This window comes from Danio rerio, chromosome 2, assembly GCF_052040795.2.
Source record: "Danio rerio strain M-AB ecotype USA chromosome 2, GRCz13ab, whole genome shotgun sequence".
Taxonomy (NCBI): Eukaryota; Metazoa; Chordata; class Actinopteri; order Cypriniformes; family Danionidae; genus Danio; species Danio rerio.
In genome coordinates, this window is record NC_141022.1 from 11499183 (window position 1) to 11524697 (window position 25515).

General features: G+C 36.2%; 1 protein-coding gene across 4 annotated transcripts in view; it reads right to left on the bottom strand.

Annotated features, from left to right (window-relative positions):
- Nucleotides 1-124: 124 nt before the first annotated feature.
- rpap2 (RNA polymerase II associated protein 2) overlaps nt 125-25515 on the bottom strand; it is a 30479-nt gene continuing 5088 nt past the window's right edge. The window contains 6 exon segments of one of the 4 annotated variants that reach the window (NM_001024432.3): nt 125-986; nt 13693-13761; nt 17367-17447; nt 18980-19068; nt 23031-23106; nt 23237-23272. In NM_001024432.3, the coding sequence (NP_001019603.2) occupies nt 833-986; nt 13693-13761; nt 17367-17447; nt 18980-19068; nt 23031-23106; nt 23237-23272 (505 nt within the window). In that variant the 3' untranslated portion in view covers nt 125-832. 4 annotated transcript variants of the gene reach the window in all.

A 25515-nucleotide genomic window follows, 5' to 3' on the forward strand; every position in this document is an offset into this window, starting at 1 on the left:
GCTCAGAGCGGAATGGGTGGTGTTGGACCGGCGGGGTTACAAGAGTACACAGCAACGTGACAAAAACTGACTGCTCACCTTCATTTTTTGGTATGTTTCGGTAGACAATCACAGAACACCCAAACACCACAGACCTTTTTAATTTTCTCCAAAATTAAAACTTGTTTGAGAGTTGCAGTATTGTTTTATCAGCTTGTCATAATCTGAGAAATGATGATTGCTCAGCACCCCCACAGGACGGAAAAATTGTCATAATAAGGATGGGGATTACTGACTTGGGTATGTTTTGTTGTATGTTTCAGATACACATCTTTCTTGTACACGTCTATGAAAAAGGCAGAACTTGTTGTACAGTTCATCTTAATAACGACTGACCTTAACGCTTCCCTAAACCCAACCAATAGTGTTTTCAAAGGCAAACGTATGAGAAAAGTGCACTGCAATCGCATCGTTTTACCTTGATTTTGCATATTTTTTTTACCGTTGAGGAACCATGTACAACACAACACAAAACACAACACTCATTACAAATTAAAGACACTGTTAAGTTGTTTGTGGAATATATTTGGTGACCTGAACGTTAATGAACCATATTTGTCCATAATGTATCGATGCAAATAAAATTAGTGTGAAAATGAACAAAGTTATCGGCATCAAATTGCCTTGTAACATTTATCTTACCTAGAAACTCCAGTCAAATGTATGAAATGTAGGCTGAAGCACATATTACCACTGAGGCTGTGTTGCAGAATGACTTAACACTCAAATGTAGCACAGAACCATTGTGTTGGGACAGGTTTTTATTTTCATCTCTAAAAGAGTGTTCTGTACATCACGTTTGTGTAGGGACGCACGGTTTGAAGAGCAGCACGAGGTTGTGAAGATCTTTGTCCTCCAGTTTCAGCTCTTTCATGAAACAGGACATGTATTCTAACGAAGACACGCTCGCCAGCGACTCTCGCAACAATGGTGACACTTCTGTTAACCTGAACAAACAAACAAAATGATTTTTAAACTATGAGCATGTAAATAAATCCATTTTGAAAGTAAACACAGTCAATATTTGGGTACACAGAGTGAAGTGAATGGAAGAAATCATTTTTGATTTTACAATCCTATTTGCTCAAATAATAAAACAAAACTCCATGATGGTGTTATCAAGACTTTCAGAAAAAGAAAGGAAATTGTGTGATGCTGATAATGGCAGCCAGAAAAGAGAACAACGTCAAATTTCCTGTCCTACCCAACCACATAGACACTGCATAAGCTGTAATTGTAATTTTTTGGAATTTAATGAAAAGATGATATAATACATACATAAATACAATCATAAACATTCATACTTTTTAAAAAAACTACTAAAAACTTTCAAGGATTTAAGATGCTGATGACCGATAAACGCATCAAGACAGTCTTGTGAAAAGTTTCTATATGGCCATAAATCATCATCATTTAAAACTGCGTATTTTTTTCCTCCATTTTGGGCTTCTGTCCACACTGAAATGGCACTTTTAGAGAAAAAAAAATCTTTTTGAAAACGCTCTCCAAAGAGGATATACTTGAAAACACTAGTTGCGGTTGTGACTGTGAAAATGGAGGCTTTGGAATATTATGATTATTTGTCATGTGACCAATTCAGCTAAAATGGTGGACAATAGGGTTGGGCCAATAGACGATGCCATGGTCCATCACTGATGGTCAATAGACAACACAATGCTGAGCCAGCATCACCGATCCTCATAAGAATCATAAGAATAAATTCATTCATTCATTCATTTTCTTGTCGGCTTAGTCCCTTTATTAATCCAGGGTCACCACAGCGGAATGAACTGGCTACTTATCCAGCAAGTTTTTACGCAGCGGATGCCCTTCCAGCCGCAACCCATCTCTGGGAAACAAGAATAAATTATATTACAATAGTCATTTTAATAGCAAACATGTCACAAGCAACTGTTTTTGCTGTAGTTTGGATCAGATGAACGCAGACTTGAAGATCAAAATATACTTGGAAAAAAAAATTGTACTGTTTTAAAACTTTTGATCGGTAGTGTACATAACTGATAGTTTCCTTGGTAAAAGAAATAGCTTCAGTGCATGCTAAACACCCATAAACATCTGCATTTATGCCTCTTTCTGAAGTCATCCATCCACAGGTCTTTCTGGAAAAGGAATAAGGTCTCGGATTCAACCTGTTCTACAGTTTCTGCAGCTTTATCTATTATTGAACGGCTCTCAACAAAAGAGCTCAGGCCAGAGGCACAGCTGACATAAGGCACTGAGAAGTCAACTTGCAAATTATTGATGAGGGGAAAATAACAGCGCTGATAAACAGACTGAACGCCTCGAATGAGTTCTGAAACCTAATCAAAATAAACAGCCAAAAACAAAAACGCTGAGATTACAGTTAATATACAGTTAACAGTGAACAAGTTCCCTATACTAGAAAATTGTAGTAATTTCAATATAAAAAAATGGTAAAAATAGATTAGTAATAGTTTATTTATTCTTTAATAAAAAGTGAAGCTTACAAAAAGGAAAACGGCTGAGTGGAGCCTACACTAACCTACGTAATATTTAGTCAAAAGATCCAAAACAAGTCAAAAACAGCAATGGATGAGGCAGACAAGCATATACAGTATTAAGTAAACAACATTTGAAGTAGGTCAAAAACCTAAAAAAGTTCTTCTAAATCTATTCAACAACACCCATTCTTGTCTTTGGATGATTTTGAAAAACTTTTTTGACCCACTTCATATGTTGGCTACTATATATGAATGTGAACGTATCCACTGGCGGTCAAGATCATTTGAAGTTCCCAGTTGAGCCTCTGTTATTGGATTTAGGTGGTGTTATCTGGAAATAACATAGCTTAGAATATAGTGACTGATCAATCGGAATCAAGCATACCAGAAAGCAGTGTAATAAGTAGTAATAATATACTTGCACGCTTATAAACAACTAGTTAACAGCTATAACATGTTCGATAATCTAAAGGCGGGTTGTCAATCAGGTGTGTTTAATTAGGGTTGGAGCTAAACTGTGCAGAGCTGCGGTCCTCCAATTTGACAGCTGTGATGGGAAGTGTTGCTCTGTATGGTCATCTTTACCAAGTAGAGTTCCAACATCACATCTGCCATTGAACTGGACTACAAATCCCATCCTGCCCTGCAGTCACACACCAGTTTCAGCTCCTCTCCTGATTACGCACACACTATACATTGTGGAGTCTTGTTTAGCTGTAGTGAGCATTTCAAAGCATTTCCTAGATTGTCTAACCGTGTTTTGACCTTTGTTTGTTTTATGTTTGTTTTGCTGCTGCCATGATTTTTTGCTTGTTAAACCCACAGTGCTTTTGGTAGTGATGGTCGAATGAAGCTTTCAGAACCAGTGAACCATTCGGCTCAACTGTATCTGAAAAAGGTTCGTTCCTCAAAAGCTTCACAAATCAGACCTCGATAAGGACCTCTGCTGGTTAAAGTGTGCGAAAGCACTGTGTTGCAAAAATGTCAAACACTCACATCATAAATTTATGTTTATCGTATTTCAACCGGTCTTACACCCACCCACTCGTTCTGACGGGGATTGAACTGGCGATTCCTGCATGGTAAGTGAATGCTCTAAGGAGAAAGCTTTTGGAGTGAGGCTTATGGGCTGCACTCATCAGCTGGCCACTGCACACTAGACTACAAAATGCATTGGCTTTCTTTAAAAATAGTTGTAAATAATGCACTAATACACTTTAGTATGGCTCAAAAGCTTTTTACTATAAATTATTTTTGTATTTTAGTCGAATTACTGGTGCATGGGACTAGTCTAGTGACTCGAAACAGCAGAGAAGTATGTAATCCATGCCTAATTTCTCGCTATACATGCTATTAACCCACAAGAGTGTTTAAACCTTTGAATCAAAATTTGAAGCAGTCACGTGGATATAGACGAAAATAAAGCTTCAGAAGTCACTGATCATGTAATTATGGCAAAACACATCAAGCTCCAGTACACTGCTTCTCTGCATAACTTATTTGATACATGCTTCAAAGCTGCCGGACACGGTAACATGACTAGCTTTTTTGATTACCTACATGCTACCGTATTTCCCTGTTTTTGACCATGTCTGACCACTCTAATAAAAGTTGCAGTTTGGCTCTGACCCTTGTTGTCTCCCCCCTATCATTATACAAAGTATATTTAACTCTCCTTGACATGCATTAACTTAAGAGTCTAATAATAAGCCAAAAGAGCTGTTCCCAGATGAACAAGTGCAGTGAAATCCTGCAGGCCTAGAGCAATAAATCAGAGCCGTGATCTTTAAATAGGGAGAAGTTTAATGGTGGCCGTGTGTTGTTCCTCAGGTGGAATGTTTCCCATGCTGTGCCCGCAGCTTCACGGATCCACAGCAATCATGGAACGATAAGATACGGCTTTGTGTTGTTGACACAGACAGGGAGCAGCACGGATCTCTCCTCAGTGTTAGAGACTCTGAACCAGCCTTCATAAACCTGAGGGAAGTCACACACGCCACCTGGCACTGGACAAACATCATCATGCTGTCTCCTCTAACACACACACAATTGTTTTGGTGGTTCTCTATAGGCGTTATATATATCTAACTCTAAAAACTGCTTATTATATGGCCTTATCCTAACCTGACCCCCCAAACCCAACCTTCACAGAAAACCTGTGGCAATTATTTTCGAAAAGACCCTGTTTAATATGATTTTTTAACAGTTTTGAATTACAAGGACATGTTCTAAGAAACCCCCACCATAACATAGATCTAGGTCATGCCATTTCATCATCTCTTCTTAAACCACAAAGCCACACACACGCCAAAACCTCAATTCTTTCAAATGAGCTGCAAGATAATGTGCTGAAATTGACAACAAATACATAAATCAAATTGTCAAATTTAAACACTTTGGAACTATAAGTAGAAAAGAGGTATATAAAATATACATAATATATCATGTATATTATGCTGATCATAATATACATGTATATTATGATCAGGACATTATTATTCATTTTTAAGATTCATATTTTACATGATCAGTATTTACATTATTTAGTATTTACAGTATTAACAATCAGAATTGTTTATAATTACCGTTTCGATTTGTCACAATGACATTTTACAATCTGAACTAACCTTGTCTTGCGATAAAAAGGTCAAATTATCAGACTTTTTTAAAGCCTCATTACCTACCACACACGCAGGGGTTATCTCAGTTTGATTTACATAGTTTTTTTTTTTTTTGCATGTTGTTCGCTTCGAAATAACTGATTTGGCAGACAAACATATTTCCAAATAAATAAATATGTCTGTTTGTCTCTGTTATATCTGCAAATTGATATGTGTATATACACACTTCTTTATCAGGTACACCTTACTAGTACTGGGTTGGACCCCCTTTTGCCTACAGAACTGCCTTAATCCATCGTGGCATAGATTCAACAAGGTACTGGAAATATTCCTCAGAGACTTTGGTCCATATTGACATGATGGCATCACGCAGTTGCTGCAGATTTGTTGGCTGCACATCCATGATGCCAATCTCCCGTTCCATCACATCCTAAAGGAGGCCATTCGAGAACAGTGAACTCATTGTCATGTCCAAGAAACCAGTGTAAGATGATTCACGCTTTATGACATGGCGCGTTATCCTGCAGGAGGCAGCCATCAGAAGATGGGTACACTGTGGTCATAAAGGGACACTCGAGTATGTTGTGGTGTTGACACAATGCTCAATTGGTACTAATGAGCCCAAAGTGTGCCAAGAATATATCCCTCACACCACCACACCACCACCACTAGCCTGAAACGTTGATAAAGGGCAGGATGGATCCATGCTTTCATGTTGTTCACGCCAAATTCTGACCCTACCATGCAAAATTAAGACTCGTCAGACCAGGCAACATTTTTCCAATTTTCTATTGTCCAATTTTTGTGAGCCTGTCTGAATTGTAGCCTCAGTTTCCTGTTCTTAGGTGACACGAGTGGCACCTGGTGTGGACTTCTGCTGCTGTAGCCCATCTGCCTCAAGGTTGGACATGTTGTGCGTTCAGAGATGCTCTTCTGCATACCTCGGTTGTAAAGAGTGACTATTTAATTTACTGTTGCCTTTCTATCAGCTGGAACCAGTCTGGCCATTCTCCTCTAATCTCTAGCATCAACAAGGCATTCACGCCCACAGAACTGCAACTCACTTAATATTTTCTCTTTTTTGCATCATTCTCTGTAAACCCTCCCATTCTCTGTTTGTGTGTGAAAATCCCAGTGGATCAGCAGTTTCTGAAATACTTGAATCAGCCCGTCTGGCACCAACAACCATGCCATTTTCAATGTCACTTAAATCACTTTTCTTCCCCATTCTTATGCTCGCTTTGAACTCATCTTGACCATGTCTACATGTCTAAATGCATTGAGCTGCTGCCATGTGATTGGCAGATTAGAAATTTGTGTGAACAAGCAGTTAGTCAGGTGTATGTAATAAAGTGTATATAGTTGTGCTTTTCATAAGGCTATATATGTACAGTAGTATTGACATTTTTTTTTACATGTTTGAAAAATCATTTTTTGCTTTAAAAATCAATTTAAAAATGCAATTATTGTTAATGTTGGGTATTGTTAATATTATTATTATTAGTATCAGTAAAAAAAATATTATGCATAAGGTTAGCTCATAAAAGAAAAGAAAAGCATTCAATTATTAGTTCACTCAGGTCTATTAAATGATATTAAAAATGATGAGTACCTTAAACGTAAACTAAGATGAAAACTTAAGATCAAATCCCCTCTTAATGCAGTTATGGAACTAAAGTAACTTCCGAATCAATCCTCAACAGAGCTACAAATCTTTATCGAGTAGACAAATATTAACTTAGAGTGAAAACAAATGCACACAAATCATACACACACTCACACATAAATCACTTGTGTCTTATGGCTTTACACAGTGTGTTCCTGAAGAGAAAACAATGCTCCCTGATTTCCTCAGTGCTGTTCCTGTCCGCTCTGCTTCAAGCCAGGCCTTCCAGCTGCTCATCCGTCCACCACATACTTTCACTGTCAGCACACAGAAGGCCAGCGAGGCACCATAAAACCTCAGTCCACAGCCGGCAGCTCATAAACCCATAGCATTATCTGCCGTGGCAATAATCTGAGCTTTTATACGCGGCGGAGGAACAGTCACGCTGGCCTCTCATGGCAAATACCAACACATGTGGCACTTTCCCATGCAGGAGCAAATGGACACAAGCCATGCGAAGGTAGATTATTAGCTTAAGCAATCTAAACGCAGTGTTTGACAGATGAAAGATGCCAAACATGTTGTGACTCGAGTCGACTCTGGTTGAAGGCAATCTGGACACGCGTTTAGATCTGAGGTACCATGAGCCACAAATCAGATTTTAAGTGAAAGAGACTGAAACAAAAATAAAAATCAGGCCTAAATGCTAGTTATGGGAGCATTTCTTTAAACAGTTTTTCTGTCTTTATGAAGAAATCTGTCTACGCATCAACTTTTCCCAAGTGTTTTTTTTTTTTTTGCCAGTCACCACCAGCATTTTTGATGATATATATTAAATTTGAGCATTTTCTGCTATAAACAAGTGAACATAATATGTATCATAGTAGAGAACCAGGTCTCTGGTTTTAAATAAAAAAAAAACAAACAAACAGAATATTCTGTCTTCAAGTGTCCATGGTTTATTGCCACTTTAATATAGGTCATTTATCTTTTTTTTTTTTTTTACAAAAAAAGTAGTGATGTGCGATACCACTGGTTTCCTATCTAATCCGATACCAAGTAAAATGAGGGTGAGTATTGCCGATACCGATCCGATACCAATACTTTGCCCAAAAATTACTGTGGAAATTAAAGTAACAAGTAGTGTACTTAAAAGTGTCACTTCATACTGAATACGGGACATTTTACGGGGTTTTTTGTTTATTGATGAAGAATTATCATACAAAAAAGAGCCAACTTACATATTTATTGACAGCATCTGAGCATGTATACTTCTTAAAACCCCTGCCTCAAAATTTTAACATAAAACAATAAACATTCACACTTTTTGGTTTAGTGACATGCTAATCTGGTCTCCTTGAAGATCTTGAACCTTTTTCTGTTGTTTTATCATTGTCAAAAAAAAAAAAAAAACAAGCTCCCAAAATACAGCCACATCGCCACATTTTCTCCCTCTGTACCTGGTTAGTGATTGCCAGCTGCACCTAAGAACTCTGAAAGTGATGTCTGCCTCACCCTAGCAGTACCTCTGCCTCTCTTTTCCTCCTCTTCTGACCAACTAGTCATGACATTATCATATTCTGTCTTGTAATTTATATGTAGATGTTTGATTAGGTTTGTGGTATTACCACAGTACCACACGGTTTTGTTAAACGTGTCACAAACGGCATTGTTTGAGTTTCTGGAACTGAAAAAGCTCAACACATAACTTCGCTTGTGCTCACCCATATCCATGGACAGCATGGCTGAACAACATGTGCCAGGCCAGCGGACTGAGTGGCTAACAAGTGTACTTTGCAGTTGTACAGTGCCACATTACGCACTAGACTTGGCAGGCGGAAGAATAAGGAGTTCAGACCAGAGATGTATAAAGTACTAGAGAATGAGACTTAAAGTACAAGTGCTCTATCAAAAAAGAGACTTGAGTAGAAGTTGAAGTGCTCTTTAAGCACCATACTTAAGTGGAAGTACTAAAGTATTTAACATTTTTGGTACTTAAGTATTGCAAGTAGTTTATTTCAAACTTTACTACTGAAGTACTGAAAGTAAAAGTACAAGTATTGTGTTATGTAGTTATTAAAGAAAGCAGTCAAAAGACATCATATTCTTTTGTTTATTTTAAATATCTTTTTTGGGGGTACGTGATTAAGCAGAACGAAAAGAAACATGGCTTACGATACTGTTTTTCTCTTGCACTTGAACCACAGATCTGAAAGATTATAACAGCTATAACACACACCTTTCAAAGTTGTGTCACAAAAACACTCCGTAATCCACTCAAAACGCTATTGAAACCCATTTTCGGATCGCAAATTACTGTTTGTAAACGCTGTAAACGGAAGTTCTAAACATTCTAGCGGAAGACGCTGGTCACTATGGCGCCCCTCCCATACAGTAGCCAAGAAAAAGGTCTATAATTGTAACAAGTAGGGGTGTGAGTCTACTCTGGTCTCAGAGTTTGGTTCGGTTACGATTATCATGCCTTCGATTCGGTTCAATTTGAAATCTCGGTGCATTGACCATGCTTTTCATACATAATTAGATTTTTTCTTCACAACACAATAATTTTTTTTAATTAAAATTTTTAAATATATTTATTTTATATATTATTTGTAATACAATTTTGTTCTTCAATACAGCAGTAAGATTTTGAACTGTACCCTTAATTTGACCTGCTCAAAGAAAACACTTTCTGAATGTATCAAACAAAACTCCAATACATGCACAGAGGACAGCATGAGCATTTATAGCAAATAAACTCATGTCAATATTATCCCGCTTGCATTTTGAGCACTGACAGGTGAGGTCTTACACCCCTATGATTGATTATTCTTCACCTGCTCAACAGAAAGGGCTGCGATCGACTTCAGAAAAAAGCGATGTTCACCAATGGCGGGAAGAACAGCCGGGGTTACAGTCTGTATGCACATAATAAGAGGTTATCACAGGTTATCCTTAATAGACACAGTGAAGAAAACTCGCACCTCAGGCACGCTTGTGTCTGGATCCACAAGTATAGCTTTAACAGCCAAGAGGAGAGGAAAAGCTGTGCTGCCTTCACTGTAGTAAGAGCGTTACTTAAATCGCCCTCGCCTCCTTCGCCATAGTATTCTATAAATATATAAATGACGTCAGTACGTAATAACCAGTTATGATCTATTACTGAACCGACATCAATAATTTTGATACCCCTAGTAACGAGTAAAGATGCAGCACATAAAAAAAAATAGATCAGAGTAAAAGTATTAAACTCATCGAAAATATGTACTGAAGCAAAAGTGGAAATAGGAGAAAAAAAGACAATAGTCCAGTATAGTACAGATACAGCTTTTTAGTACTGAAGTACAGTAGTGAAGTAGTTCTACTTCGTGACTATACATCTCTGGTTCCAACTAAGTTGGCATTATTCAGATAAACTAAGGTAATTGTGGTTACTTTCCGCTGTATTTCTATTTCCAATACATTTTTGCTACAAATTACTAAAAGTTTGGATATTTTGATAGATTTTGAAACACACAAAGCTGGTATCGAAGATAACGATACTTTAGTATCAATCTGCACATCACAAAAAAAAAAAAAAGTTAAAAAACGTGCAGCTTCAGCCATCAAAGCTGAAAGCCATCAAAGCAATGTTATTAGTATAACAGTATTAAAACAGAGAGTTATTTTAGACCTAAATTATTTCAATGAATTATATCTAAACACTTAAATGATAAATAAAAGTTTATTTAATAATCAACGAATCAAATATATTTTTTTAATAGCCAAAACTAAATAAAACATCTTTTGAGTGAATATTTATATTGCCAGCTTTGAAAGCCAAAGATCCTGGATAATCACTAGCCACATGAACGCGCACAGGCAGGCCTCAATGACCTGAAGCTCAAGTGACAAAATGAAAGAGTCAGATTACTTCATGTCTCATTCCCCAACGAGAAAACAGTAGTAGTAACGTAAAGTCAGTCTGCATAAGGGGAACATGCTAATGACGTTTACTGCCTGTGCGAACAGTGGGGAGACATACGCAAATCCATATGTTGCCAGGCAGGTGGGACAGCCTATGATATTGGGTGCTGCAAAGTATTGCGCCTGCTGGAGCAAAATTCCTTGATTATTACTCCAGAATGGGAGTATTGTCCCTAGCCACACTGATCTAGCAGTGGTTCTCAAACTGTGGTACGCATGCTTCCGTCTAGTGGTACGCGGAGGAATCGCAGAAAAATAAAAGAAAAATTGAACACACTTTTAACCCTTTGATGCATCTGATAACACGATTGATCAGCAACGGCTGTTTCCTGGAGTGTAGGATCGCTGGTGTGCTTAGTGTTTAGAGCATGGCATTATCAGATAGACATCATCAGCAGACACGCGCTAGGGAAGCCCTTCTGCAGACCAGTGCTGCTGTGGTGGCATTTCAGTTACTGCAAACTCAGGAATTTCCCCATCTTGCATAATTGGTAAAATAATTACTACAAATATGTGTTCATAGTTGTGTAAAATAATGCGATTTTCCATATATAAAGTTATTTGTTTCGTAAAGCAGCATAGCTTTCAGTTTCGTTCGTTCAGATTTAGCCTAATTGATTTGGATGTGATTTAAATGTTGCGGCACTTGAAGTTTGGAGCTAGAATATAATTAAAGTTAGTCTCCGTATGTGGTTAACACAAACTCCACGGTTCACTTAAGATGTGATCTCAGTCACACTCAATCACAGCAAGCTATTGCCGCACATATGAATGAATAAATCATGTATGTATTGGTCAAGCAGTGTATCGATGCGTTTAATGCATATCTGTCAACCCTCCCGTTTTTTTGCCGGGATTCTCCCCTATTTTATAATTCTATTCTGCTATCTTTCTATCCCGCTTGCTTTACTGACACACAAAGCTTACTCTAATGCCCAATAAGCAGATCTAATTTCTAGATATACAAATATGTCATACCGATGTACATGCCGCATATATTGAAAAATTTATCAAAAAGAGTTAATATATGAATATGATGACATACAGCCTATATTTATTGATCGAACTGAACTTAAACACTAAAAACTGAACTACACTGTTCCAGTTACTATGACCATATATGTGAAGCTGCTTTGACACAATCTACATTGTAAAAGCGCTATACAAATAAAGCTGAATTGAATTGAATATCTATGAGGTTCAATGAACATTTCCAGGTTTTGATAAATAGGCTACTACTATATTTTAATGCTTTACATTCAAGTACAGCAGTTTTCTTTTTACTTTTTAAGAAGTGTCATTTTTTATTAACTTTTAAAAGCACATTTTAGATTAAACGTTGATGTTTTATTTATTTATTTATTTGTTTGTTTGTTTGTTTGATGGCAAGGCAGTGGCGCAGTAGGTAGTGCTGTCGCCTCACAGCAAGAAGGTTGCTGGTTCGAACCTCGGCTCAGTTGGAGTTTCTGTGTGGAGTTTGCATGTTCTCCCTGCGTTCATGTGGGTTTCCTCCGGGTGCTCCGGTTTCCCCCACTGTCCAAAGACATGTGGTACAGGTGAATTGGGTAGACTAAATTGTCCGTAGTGTATGAGTGTGTGTGTGGATGTTTCCCAGAGATGGGTTGCGGCTGGAAGGGCATCCGCTGCATAAAAAAACTTGCTGGATAACTTTGTGGTTCATTCCGCGGTGGCGACCCCGGATTAATAAAGGGTCTAAAGCCTGGTTTATACTTCTGCGTCAAGTGACCGGCGTAACTCACGGCGCATGCAACACGTGTAGCTGTGCATTTATACTTCTGCGCGCTGTCTCTGTTGGTCTGCATTAACACTTCCAAAACGCTAGTTGGCAGTGAGGTGTAAATGTTCCTCTGTGTCGAGTTTCTTCGCTTCTGTTTTGCTTTTCCTGAACACTTCCTGGTTGTACAAGTGACTCAAACTCGCTCATTTTAAGGCATGAACCGGCGGACGTGCAACAACTTTAACTATGAGGTAAACATAAAACAAAACTTTCCATCCGGAGCTCCTTCACGGGACTCCACACTTGTAAACAATAGCTCGGGCCATTCGCGCGGCTCTCGGTCCCGCCCAGACTCGTCAGCGCTACCAAGCCGACCAATCACAGAGCTTGCGCTACGCGTCGTTGCGATGTGTAGTTACATTTTTTGAGAGGTGCACGTCAGTGATGCCGACGGCCACGGCGAAGGGCTATGCGTCAGCACCGTAGCATACGCCGGTGTTTGACGCAGAACTATAAATCAGCCTTAAGCCGACAAAAAAATGAATAAATGAATGAATGTTTGTTTGTTTACCTGTAAGCACACTGCAGTGTTATTGTTTAAGTGGCGGACAATTATAAATATTCTTAATAATAGGAATTAATCTGCCACATTTTTAAACTGTGTAGAGCTGTGGTTGCTTGATTAGGCTTACTATGCTTCTGTATTTCAATACTGGTCATTATGGTGATACTTGGTCAGGCAATTTTTTTAGGTGGTACTAGGTGAAAAGAGTTTGAAAACCACTGATCTAAAAAAATAGCAACAGACCTACAGAAGCGTCAAGCTTTAGATAGGAAAATTATTAAAATGTTTTGGTCTTTTTTGAGCGAGATGCTAATGGTCTAATCCGATTCAATGATTTATGCTAAGCTAAGCTAAAAGTACTCCAGACAGACTTAAAGTTTGGCTGAATAGATTAAAGAAATGATAAAACTTTGTAAAAACTGCTTTAACTAACTTACAGTGGATCGTTCCATTAAAATGGAGAAAAACTGGAAACTGACATGTTTAACTGTTGTATGTAATCTAACTTGTCTGCATGAAAAAGAATGCAAAATAGAAGCGAGTGATTAATCGCTACTGTTTTGGTTAACATTTTCAGCACAAAACCTTAACCGAAAATGTGGTTTGTGCGAAGATATCCTAAGTAGTATCCCTGATTTTACTATTTCAGTGTTGAAAATGCATGTTATACTTACACTGACAGAAGAACCACAGCAATTAAAGTCCACTCTGGGCTTTTGTGAATGATGTTTGTGTTCGTAAATCTGAAAAACAAAAAAGGACAATTCAGACTCCATTAGCAAAAATAAGCTCACTGTATTTTCCACATCATTTAATCATCAGAAATATGCTGTGACTTACATAACACCATTAATGGCATGAAAGCAAGCCAAACATTTTTGAAGCACACACACATTTAGATTGGTCCCAAAAGAGAGATACATGAATATTTGTGTCCTGCATTTCTCACATACATTTTCAGTTCTGCTTTTCATCAAATTGTTTAGGCTTAGGGCTCTATTTTAACGATCTAGGTGCAAAGTCTAAAGTGCATGGTGCAAAAACATTAAGGGCGTGTCCAATTAGAGTCTCATCTCACATTCCTTTTAAGATTCAGTTGCATCGCGCCATGGCACGTTATGTTTGCAACGTATGTTATGTTGCTATTTACATGACAGACTTTTTAAGTGGAAAAAAGGAACGCTTCACTAGTGAGAAAACAGTTACACATACCATCTGCACAAGGATAAAGAATGAGCCTCCTCCATTCGGCCACTTTACTTTCAATTTACTTTACTCTTTTTTTACTTTTGTGGACAAGGAAACAGTGTTGTACGCACTCCACTGAAAACATCCATTAGCCTGCATATTTAATTTCGTTAGTTAAGCTTAAAGATTTATTTAAAAACTTTTTCTAAATTCAGTTTGAATTTCCAGCAAACTAAAAAATGAACAATGATAACAAAGTGTGGTATAAAAAAATTATATCCAAACACGCGTCCTATTCTTATGCCACATATGGTGTTGCATGCCTCTCCAAAATCTGACTGGAGGACAAATCTAAACTTTCTTTTATTAAACCTAATATAAATATGCATATAATAAATAATTCTGCTAATAATAACATTATACAAATGCAAATTGCCATGAATAAACAGAAAAAAGCCCCCCTGAGATGAGGCATTGGTTTTTATATTTATGTAGAAAATAATAATTTTTGTAACATTTTAATCCTTTAATTGTTTTTATATGTAAAGATATTTGTGTATTGCTGTACATCCTGTATGTATTAAGCAATGTGTAAGGGTAGAACCTGCATAGGCGCATAACAGCTCTTCAAAATAGCAATGCGCACCAACAATTCACCTCAACACACCTCCTTTATAGACCAGCACACCCATTAGTCCACAAAGTGATGCAAATGGATTTGCTATTTAAAGAACGTGGCGCAAAACATGAAAATTAGGGTTGCACTGGTCTAAAAAATAGCAACAAATCCCGACATAAACGACTTGCGCCTTAATGCGCCGTGTTTATAATACGGGCCTTGATGTTTAAAATAAATATTTATAGTGAATGCCAGTATTATTTCTATTTGCTTGCAATTTTTAATTCTTTTATTTTGGTGTCAACTTAAACCTAATTAAAAAATTGGTTGAGTAATTGAAACTAAAACACACGTTTAAGTTTGTATGTTTCTTGTTTCGCGTTTATAATTTGTCGCTCAGTTGGTTACCAATTTATATTATTTTCAAACTAAATCCTGAAATGTGATTCATACAACAAATTCAATTATTTTGATTTATTTTCTCACTCAACAACGTAATTTTTAACATTGCGTGGCTTATTTTCTAAAAAAAAAATACAGATAAACACCATACAATTGTGAGTGTGCATAGAAGTCAGTCATAAAGAACTGAACTATTTGAGGAAATGCGTAATAGTAAATTCACACAGTTTTAATGGAGGCGTGTTTTTGAAGCCACTCAGATTTAGTGGCCCTCAACAGCACAGACAGAATTCCCGGAAGCAGGTTCAATCTGAGGGTGAAGTGACCCTTCAGAAGGATGGTAAATCATCTTCATAGAGTGACACACTACTTCCTGTTGACAACACCTCTATGACCGATCAAAATTTATGGTCCGTGAAACTCAAAACTGTACGGTCATGTCTGATAAACAGACATAAACACTGATTTAACATCATACACTGATACTCGTGGCGACGCAGTGGTGCAGTAGGTAGTGCTGTCGCCTCAAGGCAAGAAGGTCAGTGGTTCGAACCCATCCATGCTGCCGCCCCCATATTTCAAAGTTGGGATGGAATTGCTTGGATTGTGAGCTTTCCCCTTTATCCTCCAAATGTAACACTGGTCAGTATGGTCAAACAGTTCAATCTTAGTACCATCAGACCACAGGACATGTCTCTACTAATTATTCTTAATTCTTCTTAATTTGGCAAATTGTAATCTGCCTTTTTTGTTGATTCCGGCTTGTTGATTTTCCCATGTTGTTAAAAAAGGAAGCAGTGGGTTTGAGGTTTTCCTTAAATACTTTTCAACAGTTGTGCCTCCAATTAACTCAAAAGTTGTCAATTAGCTGATCAGAAACTTCCAAAAGCTTGACACCATCATCTGAGCTTTTTCAGAGGCATAATAATCTTATTGTATGTAAACTTGACTTTCAAGAAAAGTTATAACAATTTCTTAAAAAAATCTCTCTCATTATTCTGCTATTAAGCATAACAGACACAAATTTGATATTCCTAATGCCGAGTTCGGACAGCATGATTTTCAAAGTAATCGCATCACAGATGTTTTCACACTGCATGACAATCTGGGCTAGCGTTTTGACGCTGCTTTGTTTTCACTGCAAGATGGATCGGCGACATGGGTTTCACATTGCACGACTTTACAATAGGAAGAATTGCAGACAACTTCGTCCAAACTACATCTCACAACCAAAAACATGTAGTATATATTTTGTTATTAACTACATAATGAGAAAAAGGACTTTAATGGGGTAGAAAATGTATGTATTTGCTCACCTGGGTTTGGGGGGAATTAGCAATCTTTATTTTTTGACCCGGTAGTGATAATGCTCACATGACACGTCAAACAGACCAGGGTGCTCCTGCCAAATTTACACTAGCTTTTCCTCCATTTCTTGGGTCCAAATAAACTGAAAAAGAGCACTTTTAACTTCTCCCCCAACCTCCCGCTGACCTGCAGGTACACACACACACTAGTCTAGTAGATACTGCTCTCTCATTGGCTGCAGGCCATTGCTGATGTTATTTACAGTCAATACTCATTTCATACGACATGATTTGAATCTCTGACAGCTACAGATATTCACCATGCCAAACTTCTCACAGGCATCGGGGACTCATCGGCGATTCTCTCAGATGGCGTCTTTGATAGTTCACATTGTGTGGTTGTTACTCGGGTGAATGAGCACCGATTTGTTGGCGATTTCTCGAAACTTGTCAGCGAGTCAAAAATCGGGGCTAAAATCATGCAGTCTGAACTCGGCATAACTTACCTATAAGAGAAAAAGTTTAGTCACATTAACAACTGACCTTTTTTTTTAAATGGTTATGTGCTTTTTTTATACAGTGTATGTAAACTTCTGGTTTCAACTGTAGTAATTGTAATATGCAAGTAATAACTAACCCTGAACCTGCACCGCAGCTCTGGCCTAATGGATCAAATTCAGGAATTTTGGTTGGGGGGAGTTGGGGGAATGATTAATCAATACCACAAACAAAACCCCCCAAGTGCTCTATGTGTGTGTGTGTGTTAAATGTAGAGCACAAATTCGCAGTATGAGAACTACAAATGTGCAATAACTTCACTTCGTTGAGTTACCTGAATGTCCGGACCAAATTATTGACATCATTGATGACATCACTCATTGTTAGACGAAGGGGTCCAACAATATCTCTCAAGCTTTGGGAAAGAAAGAGAGCAAATGTTAAATACGAAAGTCTGGAAGAGTTATACTCATCATTCTCACTACAAGCCAAATGTCAAATTCCCTGATTTTCACTGACCGAAAAGCTGTATTTCAATGGCCTATCCACCTTATTTTTTGGGTCATTGCAACTCGGATGTGTTAAGACTTCCAGTCTTATTTACTACCATTTATTCTTTAGCATGACAAAAAACTTATGCTGTTTGATGTTGTAAACTAACTATTTTAACACATTGTTTAATACATTTCATTGCTGTTTATGAACAAGTTTGGAGAGGAATAAAATGGCATGGAAACCAATAGTCAAATCATGATCCGACCTGAAAAGTGGGTTTTTGAGCCATATTACAGTAAAATGTACTATACTGTATTTACAGCTCTTGTAGAGACTGAAGTTTATATATATATAAATATATATATAAATATATAGTTGCCAAATAACGGTCAACAGAGCAAGGAATTTTTCACAGTGTGTCTTATAATATTTTTTTTCTTCTGGAGAAAATCTTATTTGTTTAATTCAGCTAGAACAAAAGCAGTTTTTCCATTTTTTAAAAAGCATTTTTTTTTGATAGTCTACAGAACAACCCAAACAAACCATTATACAATAACTTGCCTAATTACCCTAACCTGCCTAGTTAACCAAATTAACCTAATTAAATGTAGTTAACCTAATTAACCTATTTAAGCCTTTAAATGTCACTTTAAGCTGTATAGAAGCATCTTGAAAAATGTCTAGTCAAATATTATTTACTGTCATCATGGCAAAGATAAAATAAATCAGTTACTAGAAATGAGTTATTAAAACTATTATATTTAGAAATGTGTTGAAAAAACTTCTCTCCATTAAACAGAAATTGGGGAAAGAAATAAACAAGGGGGCTAATAATTATGATTTCAACTGTATGTTATAGCTATTTAACTCCATGTTAATGAATGCTCCAGCATACTGTAACATTAACTATGTAGCTCATAAACTGTGCTAAATATAGTAGTATACTTTCGTTTTTAATGCAGTAACTGGTTTATTGTAGTAATATATACTCTATTTGCGCTAAAAATTTGTTAAAATTACTATAATTGTTTCATTACGACAATAAATGTAGAATTATTAGAAACAGATTAATTCAAGTTCTTTATTAGAGTATGGCTCAAAGACACTAGTATTTTACATGTATGAAACAATAAAAATAAAATGTGGAAAAAATACATTTTGATGAAAAGTAAAATTTAAAATGACAAACAAAAATTGTGTAAAAAAACTGAATTATCTGACGTTCAGAGTCTGGAACAGACATTTTGAAATTCCACAATATTCCAGGAATTCCATGCCTTGTGGGAACACAGAATATTATTTTTGTCTCTCTTTACAGATACCTTAAAACAAAACTTCAACCCTTTATACAGCTTTAGCACAAGTTGATTAGGATTAAATAGCATTATTATTGTACTCAAACAATGTATAAAGATTTCTGAAGCGTTGATTCAACAACAGGTGAACACTGACCTGTGGCTGAGCTTCTCCACAACAATGCGTTTCTGAATCTGGTGCTGCGCGTGAGAATCAACCAAAGGCAGAGGGGGATCTTTCCCACTGTCCTGGAGAATTAGGAGAAAAAAATAAGTGTGTGTGTCAGTCAAGAAATGCAACATGAGGGCTTTAATGACAGATGCTGTCAGATGCAGTCTTGTTTCTTATCGTAGCGTCCGACTTCTTTGAATTGAGCACCCACTACAGGAGAGAAAGCGTAACTGCAAGTCTAAAGTAGACGTTAGATATTTGGTTAAAAAAAAAGATTTGCAGTTATCTTAAAACACATCAACCGAATATATCAACAATGCAATTGAAAATGTGGTTGTCAAACATTATTGGATTGCGTTCAGATTTATAGGGATAGTTAACTCAAAACTGAAAATTCTGTCATTGTTTGGTCTCTATTAATTTATTTCTTCAGTTGAACAGAATGGAAGATATTTTGAGGAAAGCTGGAAACTGGTAACTGTTGACTTCCATTGTGTTTGTTTGTTTTTTTACTTTTTCAGCTTTCTTCGAAATATCTTCTTTTGTGTTCAACAGAAGAAACTCATAACGGTTTAAAACCACTCGAGGGAGCATAGATGATGAGTTAGTGTCATTTAAAGTATCCATTTTATGTGATGAACTACACATGAGGAAAACGGACACCTAATAAAAATAAACTGTGACATCAGTTTGTTAAAAGTCACAGCATTTCCACTAGCTGAGGAAGCTTTGTAGATTATGCAGTGAGTAACCCTACAAATTAAATTGTGAATGCAAAAATTTGCCTCTATGTTTTTTTTTTTTTATTGGATATGAAATTAATAGCTCAGTCAAATCAAAAATACCTTTAAACAAGGTGGAACATTTAGCAAGAGCAACAATGTGGGGTTTTGTTCCTGCATTGAGTCAACAATAGAGCAGTAGCAAAAAATGGTTAAAAAAGAAATCGATTTTGCATGGATTCTGAGATTTTTAAAATGCATTTTCTATTCTCGCTTATATATAATAAATCTTTTCTTAAATTGATCTTTAATAATGATTATTTTGTTATTGGGTGCAAATAGAGTATGGCTGTTTGAGCAGGATACAACATGGGGTTGCACGGTTTACCGATCATGTGGTAGTATCGTGACATTATGGTAATAATACTGGAAGTGCCACTGTAGTTTGTAAACGGTAGTATCCTCATTAACTATCTACAATAGATAATGTTAGACGCGGGAACATCACTAAAATGCTCAAACATTTTACCTGATAAGACTGAAAAAAAAATATATATATATATATATATCAATAGATGAAAAACCCGAAATAGCAACAGGAAACATTGAAACAATTTATACCACTTCACATAGCCTATTTTTTTTTTTTTTTTTGTAAATTGCTATTTTTGTAACAAATTTCATTTGGTATAATTTGTACCTTTATTTTAATGTATTTTTGTTGGTCAGTTATCTAAAAAATAAAAAAAAAAGAAGAAATTTTAGGTGAAGTGATGTGCAAATAATACTTTTTACAATAAATAGGGAATTATGAATTAAATTCAAGACCTATTATAACTTGTAAAATATAGTATTTCTGACTATTTACTTTATAATAATTAAGAAATATAATTTGAGTTATCTTAATACTACTAGGTATCATAATACTTCAGCTGATATAGAATCGTAAGATGTATTGCTACAACCCTAATACAGCACCATCTGCTGTTAAAAACAATGCTCTCAATTCATTCGAGAGACAATATGAAGAGATGAATTATGAAATAAATGTTTTACCAAAAAATGTGCAGAATCCTTTTTCATTTGTATGAAAATGTCAATCAATTAATTAATTGATTACTTATTTAATACAGGCACTCGCAAAAATTACTGCTGGCTTTAGTGTTATATTTATTTATCCATTGTAAGGCTGCACAATATTTCATTTCAGCATCGATATAGCAATGTAATCATTCACAATAGTCACAAAGCAGGATATGCAAAGTTGAGTTTGTATTATAACTTATCATTTGATTGTGTTTTTGATGCCTGTGATTTTATAATGCTTTTAAAACATTCAGTATAAGAAATTTTACCATTTGTGACCTGAACTAAGATTAATTTTATTGAATTATTTTTATCTTTTATCATTTAGTTACTGTACTTGAATACTATTAGACATAGTAAACGAGAAAACAGTTTCAGTTGTGTCTTGATTGTATTCACAGATTGTTATGCATGAAAATACTCGCAACACATGCAAATATCAAACATTATAAATTCTTTCCAAATAGAGATATTAAGTCATCTGGTGCAATTGTATTCATATTGCAATATAAAGTCAGAAGCGTTATCCCACCTGAATTATTAGTCCCGCTGTTTATTTCCCCCCCCCCCCCCCCCAATTTCTGTTTAATAGAGAGAAGATTTCTTCAACACATTTCTAAACATAATAATTTTAATAACTCATCCCTCACTCATCCCTAATAATTGATTTATTTTATCTTTGCCATGATGACAGCAAATAATATTTGACTAGATATTTTTCAAGAGACTTCTATACAGCTTAAAGTGACATTTAAAGGCTTTACTAGGTTAATTAGGTTAAGTAGGCAGGTTCTGGTAATTAGGCAAGTTATTGTATAACAATGGTTTGTTCTGTGTAGACTATCGGAAAAAAAATATTGCTCAAAGGGGCTAATAATTTTGTCCTTAAAATGGTGTTAAAAAAAATTAAAACTGCTTTTATTCTAGCCAGAATAAAACAAATAAGACTTTACCCACAAGAAAAAATATTATCAGACATACTGTGAAAGTTTCTGTGCTATGTTAAACATCATTTAGGAATTATTTAAAAAAGCAAACAATTCAAAGGGGGATAATAATTCTGACTTAAACTGTATCGCAAAAAAAAAAAAAAACATTGCAATGCTAGATTTTTCCAATATTGTGCAGCCCCAATCTATTGTAGATCTAAACCTGTTAAAATACATTACAAAAACACACTTAGCATACTGTTTAATTGTCATTGTTATAAAATAAAAATCGTGTTGTATCACTGTCAGACACCATTATGTTGTCAAATCATTTTAAAATAATGAAAAATATTTTTAGGATTCTTTCACAAATACTACATTAAGAACGCTTTACAGTCACTTTTAATCAAAACACACCAAACTTTCGAATGGTACTGTAATATGTTGTATGTTACTTTCAAAAGCCCTCACCTGTGTGTGTTCAGTCTCTTTAACAGTCTCAGTCTCAACCTCTTCCGGCAGAACACACACTCCTTTGTAAAACTCCCTCACTCTCAGCTCCAACATTTCTGTCTCTTTTCTCAGAGTCTCCACATCAGGAACTGGAGCGCTGGTTCTGAAAGGTCCTCCTTCAGCTGATCTCACGCCCACCTCAGCCTCATCCAGGTCATCTTCATCCAACTCCTCTTCTTCCCATGCTCCTGCTGTAGACAGTTGCATCCCTGAGGCGTAATCCGGACCATAAAGAAATATCATGGTTTCCTTAGTTCTCCACTCTATAAAGGCTTGCCGTAGATGCTCCAGAAGACACTGACTGATGGCTGTAGAAGCCGTTTTAGCTTTATGATGATCCTTCAACAGGCCTTTGAGGCCCGCAGCTGATCTTTTACTCATTCCCACCTGAGTAATGTTCAGGTCGCCAGCCACAGGAACAGAGATGTCAGATTCAGGCTGTGAAGAGCTTGTGTTTTCAGCTTCCTGTTGGGTTGATTTATCCTGATTCAAAAGCTCCAAAGTCCCTTCAATTTCAGAGGTTTTTTTTTCCAGTGCAGGATGATCGGTTGTGTCTTTTTGTGGTTGAGGAGTTTGTGAAGATTCGCTTTCATCTTTATTTTCTCCATTGATTCTTTGTTCATGTTCTGAATGTGAATATTCAGCAGCATCTTCACTCACTTCATCTCTCTTTGGCAGTTTTCCCCAGTGAACTTGTTTGTGCTGATTGGACACCACACTGGAGACAAAGTCTTGTTCATTGTCACTGTTTTCACCCTGGATCAAGTCCTTGTTAGACTCGGGAATGTCCTCGATGGGATTGTCGATATCTGCTTCTGTTATAGGCTTGTCAATCAGCTTTATCTCCTGTCCTGAGCTGCCTCTGTGGACCGGTGAAAAATAAAATGGCTAGGTAATTTACAGAAGTATAATATCTTTTCTTTTTTTAATAATCCTTCATGAAACATCTTAAGTTAAATAATTTTTTTTAAAGAGAAACAGCAAGTACTTACCCATCTCCTTGTTTCATCAGCTTAATCTCAGGTGGACTTTTTGGAGAGAGAAGAAAACAAAAACAAATTGCATTCAAATGTTTGGGGTCAATAAGATTTTCTATTTAAAAAATTAAACGTCATTAAGCAAAAATCCATTAAATTGCTTAGTCAAGTCCTTTATTAAATGTTAAGATTGCCATTTTAACCCTTATGTACTATTGGGGATGTTTTCCTGCACTCTGAGGTAGGCTTGCCACGATAGACGGTGTTGACGGTGATACCGGTTTTAAGACGCAACACCGATGACATCACTTTTTCACCGTGACACCGTCCCCACATTTTTTTTTTTAAGTATTCGTTTTTTTATTTAAATATTTATTTGAATTAAATGGGAAACATAATTCTAAATAATTTACATAAGACGAGAACATGCACTATAATTATCATCTGAACATAGCTACAATGCATCATTTTTCATTTATCACATCAAGAGAACAAGAGGAGTCGAATTCACAGAAAGAGAATGGCGGACGGATAAGTGTCAAAACGCAATGCAAAAGCGCCTGTTTGGCTATATTTTGGGTTCAAACCAAATGCAAAAAGAGAACCTGAAGACGGTAATGAGACAATCTGCAAACTTTGCCTGACAAAGGTGGCAGCAGTTGGAGGAAACACAACTAATTTATACACTCATTTTCAACACTTGATGTTCAACTAGGCTATGTGTGGGTCGCGGGTAGATAAGATCAATAGCCATAAATACGCAACGCATACTCTCATTTTAAAAAATCACGTGACCATTATCTCACAATGTTTAATATTAAATTATCTTTTTTTATTTATTAAAACAAGAGTGATTTAGCAATGCCGCGTCATTAATAAGCCAACTGCAGAGAAACAAAGCAACTTACGGCAACAGCCATGAGCACTTTTTCCGAAGTTCAGCTGTTCTTTTTTACACTTTGTTATTATGCTTTTAATATTTAAAAAATCAATAAAGATAGGCCGACAAGAGTGTGGGCAAACCTGTGTGTGCGCGCGTCTTTTATCACTGAGGACGCCCTCTTCAAAAACCGAAAGTTGCTTCGTCTCTCTAGCAATATTTCGGCTTTTAATAAATGAAAAGTTAATTTAGATGAGTCAATATTAAAAATTGCAATAAAGTAACTGAGACTTGCGGCCACACATGGAATCTGAGGTCTGATCTCATCTCTCTCTCTCTCTCGCTGTCATCCAGACGCAGCCTTTAAATTTTATATTTCTAATAAAATGAAAACCAAAATAAACTATTCATTGCATTTTTCGTTTGATAAAAATATACATAAAGGAAAAAAAATCAAAGGGTGGCTAGTTTGTTGTAATGTGTTTTAATATTAATAAAAATATGCTGCCTTAAGTTTAACGGCTATACGCCGTCAATAAGCAAACCATCTAAAAAATATTATTTTACTGTGTACTGGGTTATAATCTATATTTTACAATAAAAACTAAACGTATCATGTATCGCTGTCATTTAAAACATGTAATTCATACCACACCAGAGCTGTGGACCTACAGTATGCGGTGTGTTAATTTACAGGGCGGTGTTTGTCCATCTTACTGCGCACCGAACTCCAATCCGAGGGAGATTATGTTACTCGATAGACAACATTAACTTGAGAGATTTTAAAAATAAAAGGTAGCCTATTTTTAAAAAAAGGAACAACGCGCAAATCTGCAACAAATAAAACCTCTTGCCAGTGCTGTGTGTACTCCGCCACTGACAGTGTGAGACGCCCTTATGTAGCGCCTGTAACTGCCGCTTTTAAGTGAGATCAAAGCTGGTATCATAACCAAAAAGCAAGAACATATAGTTATAAATATTCCATAACAATACTTATCGAAATATTTATACATTTACATGTTGTTTATTGAGATTGTGTGATCTGTATATGATGTCTGAACTTTACAGAAGCTGTAAACTGACATGTGTGCGGTGATGTTTAGCTCTGACAAGGCGCTTTTATTCAGCCTGTAGTCTTTACATTTTTTTAAATAATGTTACATTTCTTAACATTTTCATTATTATTTTTTCTTTATAGTTTATATATAAAATGAATGCCATATATAGTTTATATATAAAATGAGTGCCATATAGCCTATAGTTTATATATAGCCCAAAATGAGTGCCAACTTGTTTAGTTGTGATCATTATGCAAGGATCATATTTCACATTCGGTTTATTCTTCAATAGCCTATAGATTCGTTAATAATGTATTTTATAAACGGATTGTTCATATCATAAGGACTAAGCTGTT